Source organism: Rhinoderma darwinii, chromosome 5 (assembly GCF_050947455.1).
Source record: "Rhinoderma darwinii isolate aRhiDar2 chromosome 5, aRhiDar2.hap1, whole genome shotgun sequence".
NCBI classification, from domain to species: Eukaryota; Metazoa; Chordata; class Amphibia; order Anura; family Rhinodermatidae; genus Rhinoderma; species Rhinoderma darwinii.
The window spans coordinates 117,352,172-117,375,879 of NC_134691.1; the positions used below are offsets into that span (position 1 = coordinate 117,352,172).

Consider the following 23,708-nt stretch of genomic DNA (forward strand, 5'->3'; position numbering starts at 1 on the left):
CTGAGCAATGATGTCTCCTTTTTAGTTATATAATCTTGACGTAGAATATGAATTTTACGTATCAATGATGTATTCATCTACACAATTCTATCTATAAACTGGATCGGCTATTGTTACAGTTTTAAGTCTGAAGACGAGCAGGGAAGTGCACAGGGATTGGAGTCCTCTGTTTAATGTAACATCAGCCTATTTATACTGTGCGGTGAGATGTAGAACAGGTACTCCAGTGTGCACAGCCGTGTTTATGTAGTTCAGTTTTTGGGAGGATATGCAACTGAAACTATTTTTAGAACACTTGGCCTTCTTGTCTGTGTCTGTGCATGTATATAGGCATTTATCATTTTCAGCCTCTCTGCACTAAATCTGCTTTTTATAACTGTCAGCGAGATATTCCCGTCTATGTAAACTCCCCCGTCCTAATTTACACCAGGGTACAAATGTTAAACTTCCAAAGTCATTGAGCATCTATTTGTTTAAAAAGAAACGGATTACAAAAACCCTTAGTTAGGTAAGACTTGGACTCGCTTAATCCGCAGTCTTCCAGGCATGGTAGTCGAGCATTTATTTCATTTATTTATATCACCTACGCATTCCATGTAGGAATTGTAGTCTTTAGAATGGAAATCCTAGAATAATGGTGCGCCTGCTTGGAGGAGTTTTTTTGTTTTCTTTTTCTTACCGTAATTAGAATTTTCTTTGATATTATTGGAATTGCAGGCTGCAAAATAGGGTTAGGACACCTCGAGGAAAGAACTTCTCCGGAACTGAACAAAGTGTAGGAGATTTATTAATACTGGTGGACTGGTCACTCCTCGAGGGCAGCGCATACCCTGTCGATGAATCTGCCTGTGTTGTTTTGCAGTCATTTTTTTTTTAGTTCGAAAAGTGTCAGAAATCTTTAATAAATTAATCCTGCGCAGCGCACCTCTGAACCTCTACGCGCTTTTTCATACGTGTTGGAAAAATTGACGCAGATGTTTCATAAATTTGTTTGACCTTTATTTACTCCGGGAAGGTAAAATTTAATAATTTGATAAATCTGCCCTGTATGTGTTAAAACTATAATGTATATCATAATGTATTGTATGTAGCAATGACTGACCTGTATACAGTGCTTAGTTATGGTAATTCAAAAAACATTTTTACTTTCTTCAAAATATAACATGGTAGTTAAACATTGTCAATATAACACTTTTTTATCTTCATGAACTGCATCAGTCAAAAATATTTCTGAACGTGATACATTCCTTTTTAATCCATACCCTATTACATCCTAATTGTGGTGTTCTTACTGCATTAAGACGTAATCGTGCGTCCAGTGAATGGCAAAGACACGAGCTGCAATGGCCTAACATACAAATGGAAGACATTAAATTTGTATCTGTCATCCATTATCTTCAATGTTAAAATAACGGAAAGCTCCTTTCCTTCGACTTTCCAACATTTTGGACAGAAAGAAAAGCAGAGCAGACTGCGCTATTGTTTCCTGCAAAAGAGGGTAAATTGACGGAATAAAGTCAAAACGAACAAATCTCAAATGCAGTTACATAACCATGCTCCTGGTGTTTAGCCTCTTTGTGTATGAGGTTTTGTACTCTAAATTACCCATCTTCACCTTCCCTCTCTGAAGAACAAAATGTCACACATCACATAACTCTTATCTCCTCTTCTCCCTCCCTATCTGTTGTATTTCACATCCTGTGCAGCAGATCGCCATTTGTCAGTGTGTGTGTGTGTGTGTGTGTGTGTGTGTGTGTGTGTGTGTGTATATATATATATATATGTGTGTGTGTGTGTATATATATATATATATGTGTGTGTGTGTGTATGTATATATATATGTATGTGTGTGTGTGTGTGTGTGTATATATATATGTGTGTATGTGTATATATATATATATATATGTATGAGTACTTACAGCACTACCTTGTAATTGTAGGCAGCTGTAAATGGAGGCAACGTCTGTGAAAGGAGAGAGGAATCATGGGAATTTTAGTCCATACATGATAATTCTACCCACAGCAACTTGCCAGCATTGATACAGCAGTTCTGCACAGAGCTGGGTAACAATGAAAATTAAAAATAATGACTTCTGATCTATGGTGGCATCACCTTGTGAACCTTCTGACACACACAGGTATTTTTCTGTGTTTTTCATATTCTCAGATAACCCCTGTTATTTATTATTACACGTTAGGGTTGCGTGAATTCATGTATTTTTATACTAAGCTGTGCACTAATGAATGGTGGCGCGCACACTGAAGACAGAGAACAATGTGCGCGCACTGCAAAGCGTCCCCATTCCGTGTCTTCAGTGCCTGCGGCTCATTAGTGCAGTGCTGGCCGCATCACGTCGCGCTGACTTGTTCCCACGCGATCAGGAAAGGGGCAATGACTGTAATACACAGCCGCAGCCCTGCTCCAACGACGGGAAAATGAGGACAGCCCAGGGTCCATTGAAGGCCCCCGGGGCTGTCTGACCATATTTCCTGTTGTTAGGGCATTCTGGCTAGCTCAAAGACAACTGAGAATTAGAGAGCCTGCAGAGGGAAAAGTACTTAAAAATAATGAATACAAATAGCTCATGTGTACGCACACACACGTTATTCCTCATGTACAGGTCCTCATCAAAAAATTAATTTAGTTCAGTAATTCAATTAAAAAACAAACTCATATTATATAGATTCATTACCCACAGAGTGATCTATTTCCAGCATTTTTTTTTTCTTTTAATGTTGATGATTATGGATAACCGTTAATGAAAACCCAAAATTTAGTCTCTCAGAAAATTAGAATATTGGGTAAAAGTTCAAGATCGTCGACTCATGGTGTCACACTCTAATCAGCTAATAAACACAAAGCACTTGCAAAGGTTTCCTAAGCATTTAAAATGGTCCAACAGTCTGGTTCAGTAGGCTACACAATCATGGGGAAGACTGCTGACTTCACAGTTGTCCAGAAGACAGTCATTGACACCCTCCACAAGGAGGGTAAACCACAAAAGGACATTGCTAAAGAAGCTGTGCTGTATCTAAGCATATTAATGGAAAGTTGAGAGGAAGGAAAAAGTGTGGTAGAAAAAGGTGCACAAGCAACAGGGATAACCGCAGCCTTGGAAGGATTGTCAAGAAAAGGCCATTCAAGAATCTGGGAGAGATTCACAAAGAGTAGACTGCGGCTGGAGTCGCTGCTTCAAGAGCCACCACACACAGACGTATCCAGGACACGGGCTACAACTGTATTCCTTGTGCATTCCTTATGTCAATCCACTCATAGCCCAGAGACAACGTCGGAAGCGTCTTACCTGGGCTAAGGACAAAAAGGACTGGTCTGCTGCTCAGTGATCCAAAGTCCTGTTTTCAGATGAAAGTAAATTTTGCATTTCATTTGGAAATCAAGGTCCCAGAGTCTGGAGGAGGAGTGGAGAGGCATCAATCCAAGTTGCTTGCGGTCCAGTGTGAAGTTTCCACAGTCAGTGATGGTTTTGGGAGCCATGTCATCTGCTGGTGTTGGTCCACTGTGTTATATCAAGTCTAGAGTCAACGCAGCCGTCTACCAGGACATTTTAGAGCACTTCATGCTTATCTCTGCTGACAAGCTTTATGGAGATGCTGATTTCATTTTCCAGCAGGACTTGGCACCTGTCCACACTGCCAAAAAAGTACCAATACCTGGTTTAATAGCCACAGTATCACTGTGTTTGATTGCCCAGCAAACTCGCCTGACCTAAACCCCATAGAGAATCTGGGGTATTTTCAAGAGGAAGATGAGAGACACCAGACCCAACAATGCAGACGAGCTGAAGGCCGCTATCAAAGCAACCTGGGCTTCCATAACACCTCAGCAGTGTCACAGGCTGATCGCCTCCATGCCACGCCACATTGATGCAGTAATTCATGCAAAAGTATTGAGTGCATATACTGTACATACTTTTCAGCAGGCCAACATTTCGGTATTAAAAAATCATTTTTGAAATTGGGCTTATATAATATTCAAATTTTCTGAGAGACTACGTTTTTGGTTTTCATTAACTGTGTCAGCCACTAATGGCAACCAGGATGGTGTCCTTAGGGGTTGTCACTCGGCTATCTATCTTTGATACAATGTAAGGGTATGTTCACACGGCATATGTTTGAGGCAGAAAAAAAGAAGGCTGATTTCAAGCGAAAACAACCTCCTGAATTCAGGTGTTTTTAACCCCTTAGTGACCACCAATACGCCTTTTCACTGCGGTCACTAAGGGGCCTTAGGCTAGGCTGTCGCCTTTCCACGGCGGTCCAGTCTAAGCCCTGCATGGGTGTCCCATGCAGGCTGGATCCGTGGCTCGGCTGTCTGATGACAGCCGGGCTCCTGCTCCAACGACCGCGATCGTAGTTTACGTCGCTTGCGGCCGTTTAACCCGTTAAATGCCGCTGTCAATCGCGACCGCGGCATTTAACTTGTTTACAGAGGGAAGGAGCTACCTCACTCACCCATTGGTGGCCCGCAAATCGCGGGCCTCCGATGGGGTCTAATGGCAGCTAAAAGCCCCCAGGTCTGCCCTGAGCATATGCCAGAGGCATGTCCTAATAGATTGCCTGTCATATGTACACTGACAGGCAATAATGCTTTGGTATACTAAATATACCAAAGCATTATAGCAGCGATCTAAAGATCGCATAGTGAAGTCCCCTAGTGGAACTAAAAAATATGTACACATATATGGTATCACCGCGACCGTAATGACTCAAACAATAACGTTAATATGTGATTTAAACTGCAAGGAGAACACTGTAAAAACAACCAACGCAAAGAACAATGGCGAAATTACTATTTTTTTTCCATCACCTCCCAAAAAAGTAATAATAAAAGTTAATCGATAAGTCCTATGTACCTCAAAACAGTACCAATCAAAACTACGTCTCGTCTCCCGCAAGAAACAAAACCAAAAAATCAGTACATTGACGGAAAAATAAAAAAATTACGGCTCTTGGAAAGCGACGATGCAAAAACAAATAATTTTAGTTCAAAAGAGTTTTTGTTGTGCAAAAGTCGTAAAACATAAAGAGCCTAAAAGAGGCTCTGTCACCACATTATAAGTGCCCTATCTCCTACATAAGGAGATGGGCGCTATAATGTAGGTGACAGCAGTGCTTTTTATTTAAAAAAACGATCTATTCTTACCACTTTATTAGCGTTTTTAGATTTATGCTAGGGGATGCTTAATGCCCAAATGGGCGAATTTTTACTTTAGACCAAGTGGGCGTTGTACAGAGGAGTGTATGACGCTGACCAATCGGCATTAGGCACTCCTCTCCATTCATTTAGGCAGCGCATAGGGATCCTTTTAGATCACTATGTTCTGACTTATACTAACACATTAACGATACTGAAGTGTTTAGACAGTGAATAGACATTCCACAGGATGTCTATTCACAATCTCTGCACTTCGTTACTCTGTCTGTGGTAGTTACAGCAGAGGAAGCGTAATCTCGAGAGATTATGCGGTAAATGAAACGTTACAACGAGATCACGCTTCCTCTGCTGTAACTACCATAGAAACAGTAACGAAGTGCAGAGATTGTGAATAGACATTCCGTGGAATGTCTATTCACTGTCTAAACTCTTCAGTGTTGTTAATGTGTTCGTATAAGACCGCACATAAGGATCTAGCAGGATCCCTATGCGCTGAGTAAATGAATGGAGAGGAGTGCATGAGGCTGATTGGTCAGAGTCATACACTCCCCTGTACAACGCCCACTTGGTCTAAAGTAAAAATACGCCCACTTGGGCATTAAGCCATTTATTAGCATAAATCTAAAAACGCTAATAAAGTGGTAAGAATAGATCGTTTTTTTAAATAAAAAGCACTGCTGTCACCTACATTACAGCGCCCATCTCCTTATGTAGGAGATAGGGCACTTATAATGTGGTGACAGAGCCTCTTAAACACGTGGTATTGTCGTAATCGTTCCGACCCATAGAATAAAGGTAACGTGTTATTTACGCCGAACCGTGATTGGTGTAAATTTAAAATGCATAGAACAATGGCGGAATTTCAGGCTTTTTTTCCTATTCCCCCGAAAAAAGTTAATAAAAAAATATGTACCCCAAAATGGTACCATTAAAAAGTACAACTAATCCTGCAAAGTCCATATACAGCTACGTCGACGGAAAAATAAAAAAGTTACAGCTCTTTGAATGCGAATATAGAAAAACAAAAAAATATCTTGGTCATTGGGGCATAAAATAGGTTGGTCACTAAGGGGTTCAAGCTGATATTTTTAAAGCGGTTTTTGTGTTTGCAAGTGTATATTGAAGCATATTTTTCTTAGCGTTTTTTAGTGTTAATAGAAAATCATTTCTAAAAAAGCCTCAAGAAGTGACATGCGACTTCTTCTTTTTATGAGGCATATTTTTACAAGGCGTTTTATTTTAATTCAACCGCATAAAAGTATGCCTCATATGAACTACACAGTGTATTTACTATGGAAACCAATGGGAAATTGTTTACAGGCATATTTCAAGTGTAATTTGGAGCGTAATAAAAGCGTTTTTACGCTCTGAAATAAGCTTGAAAATTAGCTATGTGAAAATACCCGTAGGCCTTATTTACACGAATGTGTGCGTTTTGCGCTTGTTAAAAACGCAGCGTTTTTCCTGCGTTGCAGTTCCGTGTGACATCAGTGTATGGTGCGTGTCTGCGTTTTTTACGTGCGTATGTCATCAGTATGTCACGCGTATCACATCAGCAAAATAAACTGAAGGCGGTGTTTTTATATTTTTTATAATTTCTTTAGCAACTGTTGCGTGAATCACGGACAGCATGCGGATGTGCGTCCATGTGCCGTCCTTGATTTTCACGCACCCATTGACTTCAATGGGTGCGTGATGCGTGAAAAACGCACAAGTATAGGACATGCAGTAACTTTCATTCAGCGGACACACGCTGCGTGAAAAACACGATGTCTGAATGGCCCCATTGACTTGCATAGGTCCGTGTGACATGCATTGTTTTCACACGCGTATCACGGACGTGAAATACGCTCGTGTAAATAAGGCCTTAATCTGCATTATTATGCAGTCACAGTCTATAACAATGTTATGCTATTCAGAGTCTTTGGGGAATTTTCACGCAGCCGCCATCATGATGACACTCTGTATGTTTGTAAACAGAAAAGCACGTGGTGCTTATCTGTTTTCATTCATACTTTTAACCCGTTAGTGACCGCCAATACGCCTTTTCACGGCTTCCACTAATGAGCTTTATTCTGATGCATAAGCCTTTTCACGGCGCTGCATCAGAATAAATAAACAGCAGGGAGCCATTAAATCTCGGACAGGTAGTATACAAAAGTATTGCAGTGTATTATAAAAGAAATTGGATGAATGCATATTAAAGTCCCCTAGTAGGACTAAGTTAAGTTAATTTATAAAAAGTGAAAAAAAAAATGAAAACCCCACTTTTTCCCCTTACAAAATGCTTTACTATTAAAAAAAAATAAAGTAAAGTTACACATATTTGGTATCGCCGCGTCCGTAACGACCGACTATAAAGCTATTACATTATTTAACCCGCACTGTGAACGATGTAAAAAAACTACTATAGAAAAATTGCTACTCCAAAATGATAATAAAAACTACAAGTTGTCCCGCAAATAAAAGCCCTCCTACTACTGCATCAGCGGAAAAATAAAAGTTAATGCCTGTAATTAGTGAATGTGCCCAGCTTTGGAGAGGTAAAATGTGACTCCACTGACAGAGGTCCAGCATTTGGCATTAGATAAGACCTATCAGCTGCCAGCACTACTGCAAAATTTATCTAGGCCAGGGGTCTCAAACTCGGCCGGGTAAGTGGGCCGCATATAGAAAAAATGGGAAGTTGACGGGCCGCATCACTTTCAAATTTGATACAATACAAAATTATTGTTAATCAATTAGTTATTTGAACTACTATAACACTATATTACTAGAATAATAATACTACATTACTATAATAATAGCGCTAGGTTTAAAATTTGAGATATTTCTCCACGTGCTTATTTCAACAATCCAGCTTTCCAGTTTAAGTGTCGCTAAATGCAGTCCGGCGGCTCAGTTAGCACACATGTCAAGATTGGGCAGCCCCTTTTTAGATAGTGCCGCAGTGCCCTCTGTGGATGCTGCCGCAGTGCCCTCTGTGGATGCTGCCGCAGTGCCCTCTGTGGATGCTTCCGCAGTGCCCTCTGTGGATGCTTCCGCAGTGCCCTCTGTGGATGCTGCCGCAGTGCCCTCTGTGGATGCTGCCGCAGTGCCCTCTGTGGATGCTGCCGCAGTGCCCTCTGTGGATGCTGCCGCAGTGCCCTCTGTGGATGCTGCCGCAGTGCCCTCTGTGGATGCTGCCGCAGTGCCCTCTGTGGATGCTGCCGCAGTGCCCTCTGTGGATGCTGCCGCAGTGCCCTCTGTGGATGCTGCCGCAGTGCCCTCTGTGGATGCTGCCGCAGTGCCCTCTGTGGATGCTGCCGCAGTGCCCTCTGTGGATGCTGCCGCAGTGCCCTCTGTGGATGCTGCAACACACCCCTAGATAAGGCCACAGTGCCCTCTGTAGATAAGGCCACAGTGCCCTCTGTAGATAAGGCCACAGTGCCCTCTGTAGATAAGGCCACAGTGCCCTCTGTAGATAAGGCCACAGTGCCCTCTGTAGATAAGGCCACAGTGCCCTCTGTAGATAAGGCCACAGTGCCCTCTGTAGATAAGGCCACAGTGCCCTCTGTAGATAATGCAACACACCCCTAGATAATGCCAGTGTCCTCTTCAGATACTGCCACACACCCACTTGTAGATCATTGTCGATGTATGGACAGCGATGTCAGAGGCTTCCCCAGAGTCCCGGAGCAGAGCCGATAATAGCGCTCTGCCCGGGAGTCCGCTCTGGGGAAGACCCTGACACACTGTCCATATATGGGCAGCGATGTCAGGGAATTCCACAGAGTCCCGGAGCAGAGCCGATACTAGCGCTCTGCCCGGGAGTCCGCTCTGGGGAAGACCCTGACACACTGTCCATATATGGGCAGATATGTCAGGGAATTCCGCAGCATCCCGGAGCAGAGCCTATACTAGCGCTCTGCCCGGGACTCCGCTATGGGGAAGACCCTGACACACTGTCCACATATGGGCAGCGATGTCAGGGAATTCCACAGAGTCCCGGAGCAGAGCCTGTACTAGCGCTCTGCCCGTGACTCCAGCTCTGGGGAAGCCCCAGACATCGCTGTTCATATGTGGACAGCGATGTCAGGGAATTCCACAGAGTCCAGGAGCAGAGCCGACACCAGCGCTCTGCTCCGGGCAAGACCCTGACACACTGTCCATATATGGGCAGCGATGTCAGGGAATTCCACAGAGTCCCGGAGCAGAGCCTGTACTAGCGCTCTGGCCGGGACACCGGCTCTGGGGAAGCCCGAGACATCGCTGTTCATATGTGGACAGCGATGTCAGGGAATTCCACAGAGTCCAGGAGCAGAGCTGACACCAGCGCTCTGCTCGGGACTCCAGCTCTGGGGAACCCCCAGACATCGCTGTTCATATGTGGACAGCGATGTCAGGGAATTCCAAAGAGTCCAGGAGCAGAGCCGACACCAGCGCTCTGCTCCGCTCTGGGCAAGACCCTGACACACTGTCCATATATGCCTGTACTAGCGCTCTGGCCGGGACACCGGCTCTGGGGAAGCCCGAGACATCGCTGTTCATATGTGGACAGCGATGTCTGGGAATTCCACAGAGTCCCGGAGCAGAGCAGACACCAGCGCTCTGCTCGGGACTCCGGCTCTGGGGAAGCCCCAGACATCGCTGTTCATATGTGGACAGCGATGTCAGGGAATTCCAGAGTCTCGGAGCAGAGCCGATACTAGTGGCTCTGTGTCCCGCGGGCCGCAGATGACAGCCCCAGGGGCCGCATGTGGGCCGCGTGCTTGAGACCCCTGATCTAGGCCACGCTGCTGCAGGCCGACTAGAATTTTTCTCTACTTGAAGTTTAAATTCTTCAGCAGCCTTAGGCCTTGTCCACACATAACGGAATTGCTGCATAATTTCCATCCAGAATTGCGGACGGAAAATAGGCAGTGAAATACAGTAGCAGCTAAGTGGCTGTGAGTGAACAAATATCATCCTCACGCTGCAGAAAAATTCAGTCCAGAAATCCACCTGCGGTGCGTAATTTTAGTTTCGCAGCATGTCTATTAATTAACGCTACAGAAAATTCTTAGGGTATGTTCACACGGCTTATTTTCAGCAATTTTTCGGCCTGAACGCCTCCAAACATATGCCCATTACAATGTGAAAAACGGCAGTTCGTTCCGACGGGGTGTTTTTGTTTTACGCGGTCGTTTGTAAAAAAAAACGGTGCGTAAAAAAAACGGCCTGTAAAAACAACTGCATGTCACTTCTTGAGCCATTTTTGTTGCCGTTTTTAGTTGTCTCAATAGAAAAACAGCTCCAAAAACGTCCGTAAAAAATGCTTGATGCTTTAAAAATGGCTTAAAATCAGAGGCAGTTTTCCCTTGAAAACAGCTCTGTATTTTACAGCCGTTTTTTGTTTAGTGTGTGAACATACCCTTACAATGGGTGGAAATGACATCACAGGAAAAAAAATGTCGCCATCACAGCCCTTGGAAAAAAAGAACCAAAAAACGTAGCAAAAGTCGGCACTATATTCAGCAGTAAAAAAAACGCATGAAATGGTGCAGGTTTTCCACAGCGGATTGTCTGCTAGTTGATACGTAAATGCTGCAAAGTTTTCTGCAGAAAATCCGTTGTGTGGACAAGCCCTAAAGGTGCCCTTACACGTAGGACGGAACTCCGCCAAACCCACCGTTGATCTAATGTGTATGGGGGCGCCCCAATTCTCCACGATGGAAGATGTTGGGGGAAAGAAACACATTAAGCCAGCATTGAATGCTAAGATTTCAGCTTGGAGGGAGAAGAAACGTGACTGCATCCCTGGGATAAAATGCAGGCTGTAACTTAAGATCAATAGAGGATAAGGAAAGCAACGGATCTACAAAGTTAGGCCAAATTCACACGAACGTATTACAGCTCGGAGCCATAATAATTTAGTATAAACAAGGCCGCCTTCAACTTTTTGCAAATTTTGATATTATAACAGTGTTGAAAGGTATTGCATAACAGAGAAGATGTATATAAAAAAATATATATGTATCTAGTTGCAGTCAAAATTATTCAACCCCCTTTTCAATTTAGTTTTATTAGCACAATTTAAAACCTTTCCGCTGTTTGCAAAAAAAAAACTGGCAAACGTTTTAACAATTTAAATAGCTCTACACAACTAATATAACAAGTGGTTTCTCCAAATTCAACACACATTGCCACTTTTAATGACTACTGCAGTCTCAGAATTATTCAACCCCCTGAATAGAATCCCTCATAAGAGTACCGTATTTTTCGGACTATAAGACGCAGTTTTTAGCAAGACTGAATCTTGCTAAAAAGTCCCTGCATCTTATAGTCAGCAGTCAAGGGACCCGGCAGCACCAGGCCCCTGACCACTCCTTACTTAACCCCTTCCCGACCCATGATATGCCGGCACTACAGGTGTTAGCAGCTGACACGCTGCTATAACGGCCAGGAACAGCGATCGGACTGTTCCTGGTCGTTTTTAACTAGTTAAATGCTGTGGTCAATAGCGACTGCAGCATTTATAGTGGTTTTCCCATGAAGGACATTTATGCCATATCCACAGGATATGTCATAAATGGCAGATAGATGGGGGTCCCACCTCTGGGACCCCCATCTATCTCTAGAACGGGTCCCCTTAAACCCCTTTCTATCTTACCCGGCTCCACTGTCTTCCGGCCACTTCACTTCCTGGTTACATGGTCGAGTTACGCAAACGGCGTAACTCGCTGAGCTACACAGTTTCCGTAACTCCCATACAACTGGATAGTAGTTATGGAAACAGTGTAGCATGCTACGCTGCTTCTGTAAATGTCATTCACTACTATGGGAGTTACAGAAACAGCATTGCTCAGCGAGTTACACTGTTTCTGTAACTCATCCATGTATTGCACCAGTGATCTAATGATTGCTGGTTCAAGTCCCCTAGGGGAACTAATAAAATGTGTAAAAAAAAAAGATACATTTTAAAAGTTCAAAAATAAAACCCTTTTTCCACAAGCACAATGTAAAAATAATTTTAAAAAATTGGTATCGCCGCGTGCGTAAAAGTCTGAAACTATTACAATATAGCGTTATTTGACTCACACAGTGAACGGGGTAAAAATATTACATTTAAAACCCCAGAATCGTTTTCTTTTGGTCACCATAGCACTAAAAAGTGATAAATCGTATGTACCAAAAAAAGGTGTTAATAAAGACGACAGCTCGTCCCGCAAAAAATAAGCCCTCACACCGCTCAAACTATGGAAAAAATATACATTATGGCTCTCTGAAACTGAACAAATTATTTTTTTTTAACCAATTGTTTTTTCTTTGTAAAAGAAAATATGAAATGTTTTCTTATTTTCTGTTGTCCAAAACCTGGGTGCGTCTTTATAGTCCGAAAAATACGGTACACATCGTTGTCTCAAGCAAACCTGATTCAACTGATCAAGGGCTTCATTAGTTGCATCAGATGTGCTTGAGAAAAAAAAAAACTCATCAAATACCTGGACTGGCGGCGGGTTTGTTGACTGACGTTTGATTGCATGTTAGAAATATCGCTAACTCGAGAGTGGTCCAAAAAAGTTGAGAAGAGATCGTTGTCTTGCACAAACAAGGAAAAGGATACAAAAAGATCTCAAAGGCTCTGAATATTCCTAGAGATACAGTTCTAAGCATAATTTTGCAAATTCAGAGTTAAAGGAACCCCATCTACACTACCAGGACGTGGCAGAAACAGAAAGCTATAGTGGACTGCCACCAGATTCCTGGCTAGGCAGGTGGTCAAAAACCATTGAGTGATTGCAAAAGACCTGCAACAAGATTTGGTGACTTCAGTGTGCACAGCAAGGCACATACTAAACGCTGAAGGTCTCCATGCCCGAACACCAAGATGTACACCTCTACTGACCCAAAAGCACGAGAAAAGTCCGCTCCAATATGGTCAAAACCACATTAATAAGCCACAAAAGTTTAGTATTCTGTTCTGTAGCGTGATGAAATAAAACTGGAACTAAACTCTGAAAAGAATACCCTGCCTACAGTGATGCATGGCAGTGTCTCGATGATGCTCTGCAAATGCTTTGTTTCTTATAGCACTGGAAACCTGCAGCGTGTGGAGGGCAAGACAGCTTCAATCAAGTATCATTATATCCTAGGAGAAAACGTCATGTCGTCTTTTAAGAATCTGAAGATTTGGGGGTCATTGGACTTTGCAACAGGACAATGATCCCAAAGTCCACCAAGGCTTGGTTTCAGAAAAAGTCCTGGAAGATTCTGAAGTGGCCATCACAGTCGTCTGACTTGAACCCCATAGAAAATCTATGTTGGGCCATTGTCTATGAGGAATGGGCCAAGATTCCTCAGGAACGCTGCCAGAAGCTGGTGTCTCACTATGCATAACGTTTTCAGCAGGTCATAACATCAAAAGGGTGCTATACTACGTACTAAAGGCGCTTGTCGTGAAGGGGTTGAATAATTCTGGGACTGCGGTAGTCCTTAAAAGTTCCATTTTGTGTTGAATTTTGAGAAACCACTTGTTATATTAGTAGTGTAGAGCTATTTAAAGGCTATGTAAACCTTCGAAAGAGATTTTTAATAAAAATAAAAGGTCAATCAGTGGGTTTTGTGAAACTTTATAATTAAAAAATATTTTAACTTTTTGAGATACTGCTGCTCTATATCCTGTATACAGAGCAGCTGTAGCATGCCCGAAGACCTAAATCTGTCGTGCGCTATTACGCAGGATCCACCTGTAATCGGTCACATCGAAGTCAGTGACACACAGGACCCGCTGACACTGAACCAGTCAGGTCTAAAGGTACAGGATTCAGCATAAGATACAGCTGCTCTGCAAACAGAATACAGAGCAGCTGTATCTCAAAGTAAAAATAATTTTTCATAAAAACTGTTTATAAAGTTGCACAAAACACTCATTGACCTTTTTTATTTAAAAAAAATCGCTATCAAAGGTTTACATAGCTTTTACATTGTTCTTGTGTGTTTTTGTTTTTTTTTGGGGAGTTTTTTTTACAAATACCGGAGAGTTAGCACATTTTGCTAATAATCCCAATTTACAATGGTGGGTTGAATAGTTTTGATTGTAAATGTATGTATGTATGTATGTATGTATGGATAGATATCCAAAATTGAGGTCTAAGGAAAGTACAAAAAAATAAGTCTTCATACATCTTATAGTATATCAAAATAAAAAAAGTTATGAGTACCGAGAGGGAAAAACTGCTTGAAATCAGGATGACCGCCCGTTCATCAGCATGGTAATGGCTGCCATTGGGTAGCTCAGAAATGGCTTGATGTATTGACAGTGTGGCTCTCATGCAATTATACTGAATAAGTTTTTAGTGTTTTAATATTTAAAAAAAATAATAATAATTATACTGGCCAAAGATGTGTTCATTTGGGCTGTTTGACCAGACCACAACATATATTTTCCAAGGCTGTGCACTTTAGTTTGCACTTTTGTAGTTTAGTGATAATCCCATACGTCATTGGCGCTCTCACCATTGTTCTAATAAATTATTTAGCAAAATGTCAAATGTAATCGATCCAAACGAAACGATTGACTGTTAGATCGAGTCAAGCTGCTGTATGTTTTACAGTGTTACATGAGTCAGACAGAGCAGGATTTAGTAGTGTTTTATGTGTTATTAAAATTGCTGCTGATTGTAAAACGTAAACGATTCTATTGCCATTCGAGACGGCTCTCAAAGTGTGGACATCGAAGGTGAGGCTTCTGTTAGGTAATGTGCAGAGAGAAGTGGACCTCAGTGTAAGGTGGAGAGCACTGCGCACTGTACTATCTGACGTCTCCGGAAAATGGCAGTAAATCATTGAGCGTAAGGACAGTTCTCAGAGTTTATATAATTGATGGCCCCCGCCACCACCACCACCCAATAACCTCATTGTTTCCGTTTCCTCCGGTTATGTCAATGTTACTGCTATTTCACGCTCTTTAAAGTTTTACTGTGTCAATATTTAGATACCATGACACGTGTGTATGAATTCATACCAGATTTTACCGTTTCCCACATAAATCTTTTTGGTGCGCGGGCTTTGTCATTTAGAGTAGATCTTGTGTGTTTGTTGCATTTGTAGCTTATCGGTCCCTTAACCAGTTCAGGACCGGGCTATTTTGAGCCGTCAGGACCAGACACCGTTTAGCCATTTTTTGCATGCGTTCGTTAAATGGCTATCACTTTTTTATTTGTTGGGCTAGCGATGTGATTTTTGCAATGTTTTTTCCGTACACAATGCAGGTTTCTTTTTTTATCATTTTTATACATGTCCTTTTTGCTATTTTAGAATTCTTAGGCTTAAAGTTTGAAAATAATAGTAAAAAAATAAGCTTTTTTACTCTTCAGCTATTTTTTTTTTTTGGTAATGACATAGTTTTACCCTAAAATAAACCTTTTATTTGTGATCGTCATTGTCTACCGTAAATTTTAATATATTACATGTCTATATTAGGGTAATTGGGTCAGGGCTAGCGTTACGACAATGATTGGCGGGGGGATCGTTTTCTTTTTTTGGGGTGGGAATTTTATGTGTATTTATTATACATTTTTCGTTGCACTTTAGTTTACTTTTATTTTTTTATTCCTATGGTCTGTCCCTCAAAGGTCAGAAAAGACCTTTGGGGGACTTTATATATATTTTTTCTTTCTTTTACACCATCTTTTCCACTGTAACTCGAGCTTCACAGCAGCCCCAGTTACAGGGGAAATCAGCCCTCTCATAGTGACTATTGTCACTAATAGGGCTGTGATGGGTCTAGTAAGACCCAGTAGCAGTCTGCCACTAACGGCACCCGGCGATCATGTGACCAGTCACATGATCACCGGGACCAATAGAGACAGCAGCGCGGCCGCTGCCTCTATTCCTATACACAGCGCTCAATGTGCGTGGTGTAAAATAGATCGGGGAAGACAGAAGCAACGAAAGCTGCTTCTATCTTCTCCTCAGGGTCCCCGGCAGTCACTGACAGATCGCTCGGGCAGCAAGTTAAAACCCGCGCCGTAGATAGTCTCTGGCGTGGGTTTTAAGGACCCTGACCGCTGGCCGTAAATACACAGCCAGCAGTGAGGAACCAGTTAATGTGATTAAGCTTGCTTGACAGAACAAAAAAAACAGTAACGGTATTTGTGGAATTGTAATATGGATGTGTAAAAAAATGAATTTTTGTATTTTAGGTGGATTTAGGTCTGGACAATATGGCAAAAAATTTAAATCTTGATAATTGTTTTTCCAAACTTATGGACGGTTCTCGGTTTAAGGCCCCAGGCACACGAACGTAATCACGGGCCCATAGACTTCTATTGGCCACGGGTACCTCCCTGTATGCTAACGGGAAGGTGCCCGTGCCGTTGAAAAATATAGAACATGTCCTATTTCAGGCCGTAATTACGGCACGGGCAGCCCATAGAAGTCTATGGGGCTCCCGTAATTACGGGTGACTACGTGTGTGCACCCGTAATTACGGGAGCGTCGCTAGGCGACGTCCGTAAATAGTCACTGTCCAGGGTGCTGAAAGAGTTAAACGATCGGCAGTAACTCTTTCAGCACCCTGGACAGTGACTTCCGATCACAATATAGATCAACCTGTAAAAAAAAAAAAAGACGTTCATACTTACCCAGAACTCCCTGCTTCTTCCTCCAGTCCGGCCTCCCGGGATGACGTTTCAGCCCATGTGACTGGTGCAGCCAATCACAGGCTGCAGCGGTCACATCGACTGCCGCGTCATCCAGGGAGGTCGGGCTGGATGTCAAGAGAGGGACACGTCACCAAGGCAATGGCCGGGTAAGTATGAATTTCTTTTACTTTCTCTGCGGAAAGGGCTGTCCCTTCACTCTATCCAGCACTGATAGAGAGAAGGGCTGCCGATTACTGCAGTGTAATTTTGCAGCGAAATCGTGCCCGTAAATACGGGTGGAATACTGGTGACACCGGACCCATATTTACGGGCACGGGTCCGTAAATACTGGTGCAATACGGGTCGAATACGTGTGACCAAGGACCCGTATTTACGGGAGGACAAAAATACGTTCGTGTGCATGAGGCCTTAATCTCTATTTTTTTTTTCTTCTTCCTAAACAAGATAAAAGAATACAAAGACAAACTTAAAGGGGTTGTCCCAAGATTAAATGTTATCCCATAACCACAGGAGAGGTGATAACATGCTGATCTGTGGGGGTCCGACTGCTGGGACCCCCACTGGTCACAAGAATGGGGGTCCCATTTCTCTGAATGAATGGAGCATGTGCACTGCCACTCCATTCACTTTCTATGTGACTGTCGAGGATAGCCGATTACAGCGCTCGGCTCTCCTCGGCAGATAGAGAATGAATGGAGCAGCAGGGCGCATGCTTGACCAGCTGCTCCATTGAATCTGATAAATGGTACCCCCGTTCTCTTGATCGGTGGGGGTCCCTTCGGTCAGACCACCACCAATAAGCATGTTACTACTTATCCTGTGGTTAGGGGATAACATTCAATCTTGGGACAAACCCTTAAACTTTTAATTCATAGGCATATAAAAAAAAAAGACCTGAAATGGCTACTACATAGTAGAAAAATACCCCATTATTTCCAAAGGTATCCCTGCCTAGTCAGAGCACCCGCCCTGAAAAGAGCGATCCAGACCTCTGTCCTGCCCCTACAAACACCCTATTACAGTCCTTTACCTCCTGTTAGGGATGATGCTTGATGCTGTATAGAGGGGTATATGGAGTTATGAGGAAGGAGGCCCAAAAATAAACTATGACCAGGCAAGTCACCAACAAATAATGCACACGTGAACTCTACACTAATAAAAACATGTCACTACATCCACTGCGGATGAGTCAAGCCATGCATAAAAAGTTTTGACACTGTAGTCACCTTATTTATCAGGTAACTTATTTGGTAGGGACTGTCATTCCAAAGTTAATAAACGCATTTGTCATGAACTTTAATGACCTTTTTATGACGTATACATTAAACATATTTCATAGTAGCTTATGGGTGATAGGTGCCATTTGATAGGGATCCGTCACAAACATAATCATCCATAGCCTATTATGGCATCCTTTTAACATAAATGTCATGAAAAGCTCATAACGTATACGTTTAACGGATGTCTATGACATATGCCATACAGTTGCCTATGTCACCTGTAGGCTCCAATGCTAATTTTTTTTTCTTTTCTAAAATGGTATTATATGTTATACCACAGTCTACTACGCTATTCTATACCTAAAAAAAAAAAAAAGTTATATGGACACTCCGTCAGGCTAATTTTAGCATGTTTGTCGGGGGGCTTTACTGGAGTGATCTGAACAGGGCCTAAAACAACAATTTGTTTTATAAAATGAGACATAAAACCGAAAGCCAAAAATATATACTTGGTATATCCAACATAAAAAAACAAAACATGAATATTAGGTATACCAATAAATATATCAACACATAAAATGAATTGTTCTATAGTGCAGTGTTTGTTTGTTTTTTTTTGTTTTTTTTTATTTACTCAGACATTACAACCCAAGCCCTGGATTTATGGGATGAAGAAAATTTGTGTGAAACCGCAAACTTTGCCACAACCATGTATGCATAACAAGAGCAGCCGGTTTGGTATATGAGGATTCAATTCCTTAGTTAGGGTTGCATATTCCATTTGGAGTGATCACACTTGTACCAGGAAGCAGAAAGTAACGTAACCCGTCCTGCAAGCCTTGTCATGGTGAAGGGGCCTCTTGCGAAGTACAGTATTCCATGACTATGTTCTTGTTACACTGCTGGTTGCAGGAGTCCTTCACTTCCTTGACTGAAATGCTGGGCAATGTGTACTCTGCCTCCTGGTGGTTAACCATTGCAATGACAAGTTTAATAGTAAAAAAAAAATTAACTCTAAAATCTCCATTCTCATATGATATTGTTTATACACTCAATGCACTTGATGTTAATGTTTTCTGAACAAGTTATATTCACTGGTTACAATTTCTCATTTAGCTTTCTAGAGAGAATCGACCACGTTAGGCAAAATGACTATACACCAACAGATCAGGTGAGTTGTTTTGGATGGACTATTGGCTATGTGAGTGGTGCAAAATATGTACTACTGGTTTAAAAAAACAAAACGCATATACAGACTGTATCCCTGTGTGTTCCTGGCAGAGTTAGAATAACACAAGAACCGTCCATTGATGTCGGCAATGTTTGAGCTGCCTATGTACAGTGACCACCTCCAGAAATTCCACAGGGGTCCTACTAGGTGCGAGTGGACAGCCATGGTGGCGCGATAAAGACACAGCATATCGCGGTCCACATAAAATCTCATGTCGGGACAGTTTGAGGCCAGGATCACATTTGTGGTTTTTGTGTCAGGGGTGGAAACAAGCGAAAGGAAATCCATCAGTGTGTTCTTTAAGTGTTTCCTTACATTTGGAGCCACCTCCTTGTTTTGGCTAAAAGAACTGAGCCAAAAACGGCCTCATAACAGAACGTGACTGAATTGCCCTGAAACTGTGGCCGGAATGTCCCTTCTATAGTCCCAGCATAAAACTGCTTTTAAAATGCAGGATCATTTCTAAAAATTCCGCATTTACATATTAGTCATAGGTCACAAGTGTTTACTGTACTGGAAAGAACTTACTTGTTAAGGTGGCGCATCCCTTCACGAAATCAAACCATGTGTGAATGTCTATACACGCGACTGCCATAAATTGATGTGTAACAAATGTTCTTGTGTTTCAGGATTTATTACGATGCAGAGTTTTGACATCAGGGATTTTTGAAACGCGATTTCAAGTAGACAAAGTAAATTTTCAGTAAGTAGAACAACGATTTTTTTTCTTTTTTTTTTTTTTTTAAATTTTGAGTTCATATTCTGTCATAAATACAACGAGCATGGGCTGGAAAACTTTTACGTGTGGAGTTAGGCTTTTATCTACATCAAACTCCATAAGGTCGGCTCTCAAATGAAATTTTACTGCGTTTTTTTTAAGTGTCCCCCCCAACGATACTTAAAAAAAAAAAAAAAAACTACTACAAAATTTAAAGACAATAAAAAAAGATGTACAAATGGTATTTGTAACTTCTTCCTATCCATTCTTCTATGGCTGGCTCTGTGAATGGCCGGTCACTTCCTAATGATAAAAACTAAGGGAACTAACTGCCCTCCGCTGTTCCCATACTGCCGAGCGTGTCTGCTTGTGAACGCGCATGTCCGCTCAACCAATGAGAGTCCAGCAGTTCCTGCGCCTGTCTTTCATGTTTCTCACCGCCTCCAAGTTGCTAGTATATTACTCACAGCGACCCCTAGTGGCTTGCTGTGCTTATATATTACAAGGTAGCATCGGAATCGCGCACGTTTACACAGAACAGAGACAAACGGAAACCATTAGCAATGGAAGCATTACCATTGAAATCAATGGTAATGCACATGGAAAGCTATGGTTTCCATTTTGTTTCCGTTCATGGGTTCCCCTGACGGAACGGTCTGACGGAACCCCGACGCAGATGTGACCAAAGCCTAACAGCAGCTTATACAAGGAGATATGTGGAAGAAGGGACACCGGCAGAAAAAACTATAGGAATAAGGTAATAAATATGTATTGAGAATATACTTCTATTCTCTATACTAACACATCTATACAAACTTGTATAACATTACAGGTACTTTAACTCTAGAAAAAAAATACCTGCCAGAAGTTACATTGTAATGAAGGGGATTCATTAAAGGCTATGTAAACCTTTGAAATCTTTTTTTTTTTTTTTTTTTAAATAAATTTGTCTATCATTGTGATTGGTACAACTTTTTAATAAAAATGATTTTTGCTTTTTGAGATACAGCTTCTTTGTATCCCCTACACAGAGCAGCTGAAATTTGTATCGATCAGGTCCACGGGACTGACTGGTTCAGTGACAGCGGGTCCTGCATGTTTTGTGACACGCAGGATCGAGCGGTTACTGATAACATCGAAGTTCATAACTTAGCGCTGATCGATTTACAGGTGGATCCTGTGTGTCAGAGATCCGCAGAACCTGCTGACACTGAACCAGTCAGTCCCGCAGACTTGACATATTCAGGTCTTCGTTCACAATACAGCTGCTCTGTATACAGAATACAAAGTAGCTGTATCTCAAAAAGTTAAAAATATTTTTTCATAAAAAGTATTTAGAAAGTTGCACGAATCCATTTTTTTTTTATTTTTTTTTTTAAATAAAACCGTTTATTTCAAAGGTGTACATAGCCTTTAAGTCTCATTTGCACTCTGAAAACAATGCGTTTTTAACACCTTAATGACCAAGCTATTTTTTATGTTTTTCCATTGTCGCATTCCAAGAGCTATAACTTTCTTATTTTTGCGTCGACATAGCTGTATAATGTCTTGTTTTTTGCGGGACAAGTTGTATTTTTTAATAGCACCATTTTAGGTTACATAGAATTTACTGATTAACTTTTATTAACTTTTTTTGGGGGGGGAATAGAAGTGGGTTTTTATTTTATAATACACTGCAATACTTTTGTATTGCAGTGTATTACTGCCTGTCCGTTTAAAACGCACAGGCATCTGCTAGGCCATGATTCTGTTTAATGTACAGGTTATCTATATACAGATAATGCGGAGTATTTATACTATTGCGGCTGACACGTGAGGCGCTCATCGTTGTCAATCGGTATACTATGAGTGCCTAGCAGGCATTCACTGCAGGCAGACCTGGGGGCCTTTATTAGGCCCCCGGCTGCCATTGGAGACACAGACACTCGGCGATTTTATTGCCGGTGCCGGTGGGATGAGAGGGAGCTCCCTCCTTCTCTCCAAAACCACTCAAATGCGGCGCACGCTATTGAGCGCCACATCTGAGGGTTTAAACGGGTGAGATCGAAGCCCCTACAAATTGGCATGTACTGAAATTGGTTTTGACACTTTTGCTGTGGCTTTCACTCAGAAGTTGTGGTACAGCTATGAGCAACAAATAGTGGAATTGGTATTACACTTGAGTAGATGTAATGCCGGAGCATATAACGTGTATGGATTAGTTACATGTTATTAATTCCTTTGTTTTGATGATGATGTCCATTTATAATTTGTGTAAAAAAAAAAAAGAGAGAAAAAAACATGACTGTGGATGGTAGAAATACCAGTGTTTAAATAATAAAATAACGTTCACACAGCTAATTGGCGTGCGGATCAGCGTCCACCTCAGATTTCTGCCATGGATTCTGTGCTATCGGAATGTCATTTCAACTGTCCAATCACACCACATTTGGTGTGTACATTCAGCGTATGCGCCGGAAAACATGGCGTTTACGCAGAATGGGTCCGTAGACCCCTAGAGACCTAACGAATGCCAAGAGAGTGTTCCATTGGCATCTGCCAAGCAGATACGTTGGTGTACCTTTTTCGTTTTTTTTATACTGTGTAGGAAAGCGCAACCTCCTGCGCTTTCCTATACTGCGCTACATATATACATATAATTTATATATTTTTTTTCTACACATGACCGCGTATGGTATTCAGTTGTATTTCGCGGTGGTTTAAGTTCGGCACATTTCTGGAGATTTTTCTGATGTGTGTGCCAAACTGAAACATTTAACATTATGGTGTGAATAGACCCTAAACCAGTAGAACTGCAGAAGAAACCGAGCACTGGCTTCTCATGCTCCAGACTTCATTGATTATTCATAATAGTTTTGCACAACTGCAGCTGATGTCATATATGTCTGCTTGCACTACTGTCGGCAGGCCATGTGCGGGGAAAGGAAATGTGTGGAGTTTTCCAGTTAGATGGAATGATTTCATCTACATATGTTGATCGGCTGATCTCATTTCTAGCATGTTTCATGTTAAATTATTATGGGACTTCAAAGGCAGCTCTTCCCACTAGTATTAGTCACTGCCCAATTATGATCAGGGGACCCTGGTAAGGGCCCTGATCCAGGGAGCGTCCACCTCATCATACAGTGTTCTCCTGAATCACTTGTGTTGACAGGATGTTATTTTTGTCTTTCCAACAGCATGTTTGATGTAGGAGGACAAAGAGATGAAAGAAGAAAATGGATCCAATGTTTTAATGGTAAGTGGCTATTTCCTCCATCTTATAATTTTCCTGTTCCAACAAGTTCATCAAGCAGTGCCAGCTGTGCAAACTTCTGGCATGGAATATACCTTAAAATTGGCACCCGAACCCCAGAGTATTGATGCACAAATACACTGTAAATGGAATGACGCTTTCAGGCCTACTACCCTTGTGACAAGTTACTGCTCTAAGAAATGATTATCTGGCAAAAGATCGTTCATAGAACGCTCGTTGACGATAATTGCCCTGTGTAAACAGGGCAGCGATCAGCAGATAAATGAGCAAATGCTCATTCTTCTGCTGATTATATCATTTTAGAAAAGTAAATATTCTAGTTGTCGGCAGCACATCTCCCTGTGTAACATGATAATAATGTATGGGGACGAGTGATTGGAGTAACGACCGCTCGCCCCCGTACATAGCTCCTTGTGACAGGAGAAAACAAGCGTCGATCAACGAGCTGTCTCGTTGATTGGCGTTCACTGCCCAGGCCAA

The 23,708-nt window shown here is 41.9% G+C and overlaps 1 protein-coding gene across 4 annotated transcripts in view; it reads left to right on the forward strand.

The window, feature by feature from the left end:
- GNAL (G protein subunit alpha L) overlaps positions 1 to 23,708 on the forward strand; it is a 314,748-nt gene that overhangs the window by 278,805 nt on the left and 12,235 nt on the right. For all 4 annotated transcript variants that reach the window (XM_075826433.1, XM_075826436.1, XM_075826435.1 and 1 more), the window contains 3 exons: positions 19,140 to 19,194; positions 19,884 to 19,957; positions 23,152 to 23,210. In XM_075826433.1, coding sequence (XP_075682548.1) covers positions 19,140 to 19,194; positions 19,884 to 19,957; positions 23,152 to 23,210 — 188 coding nt within the window. The remainder of the gene's footprint in view (positions 1 to 19,139; positions 19,195 to 19,883; positions 19,958 to 23,151; positions 23,211 to 23,708) is intronic.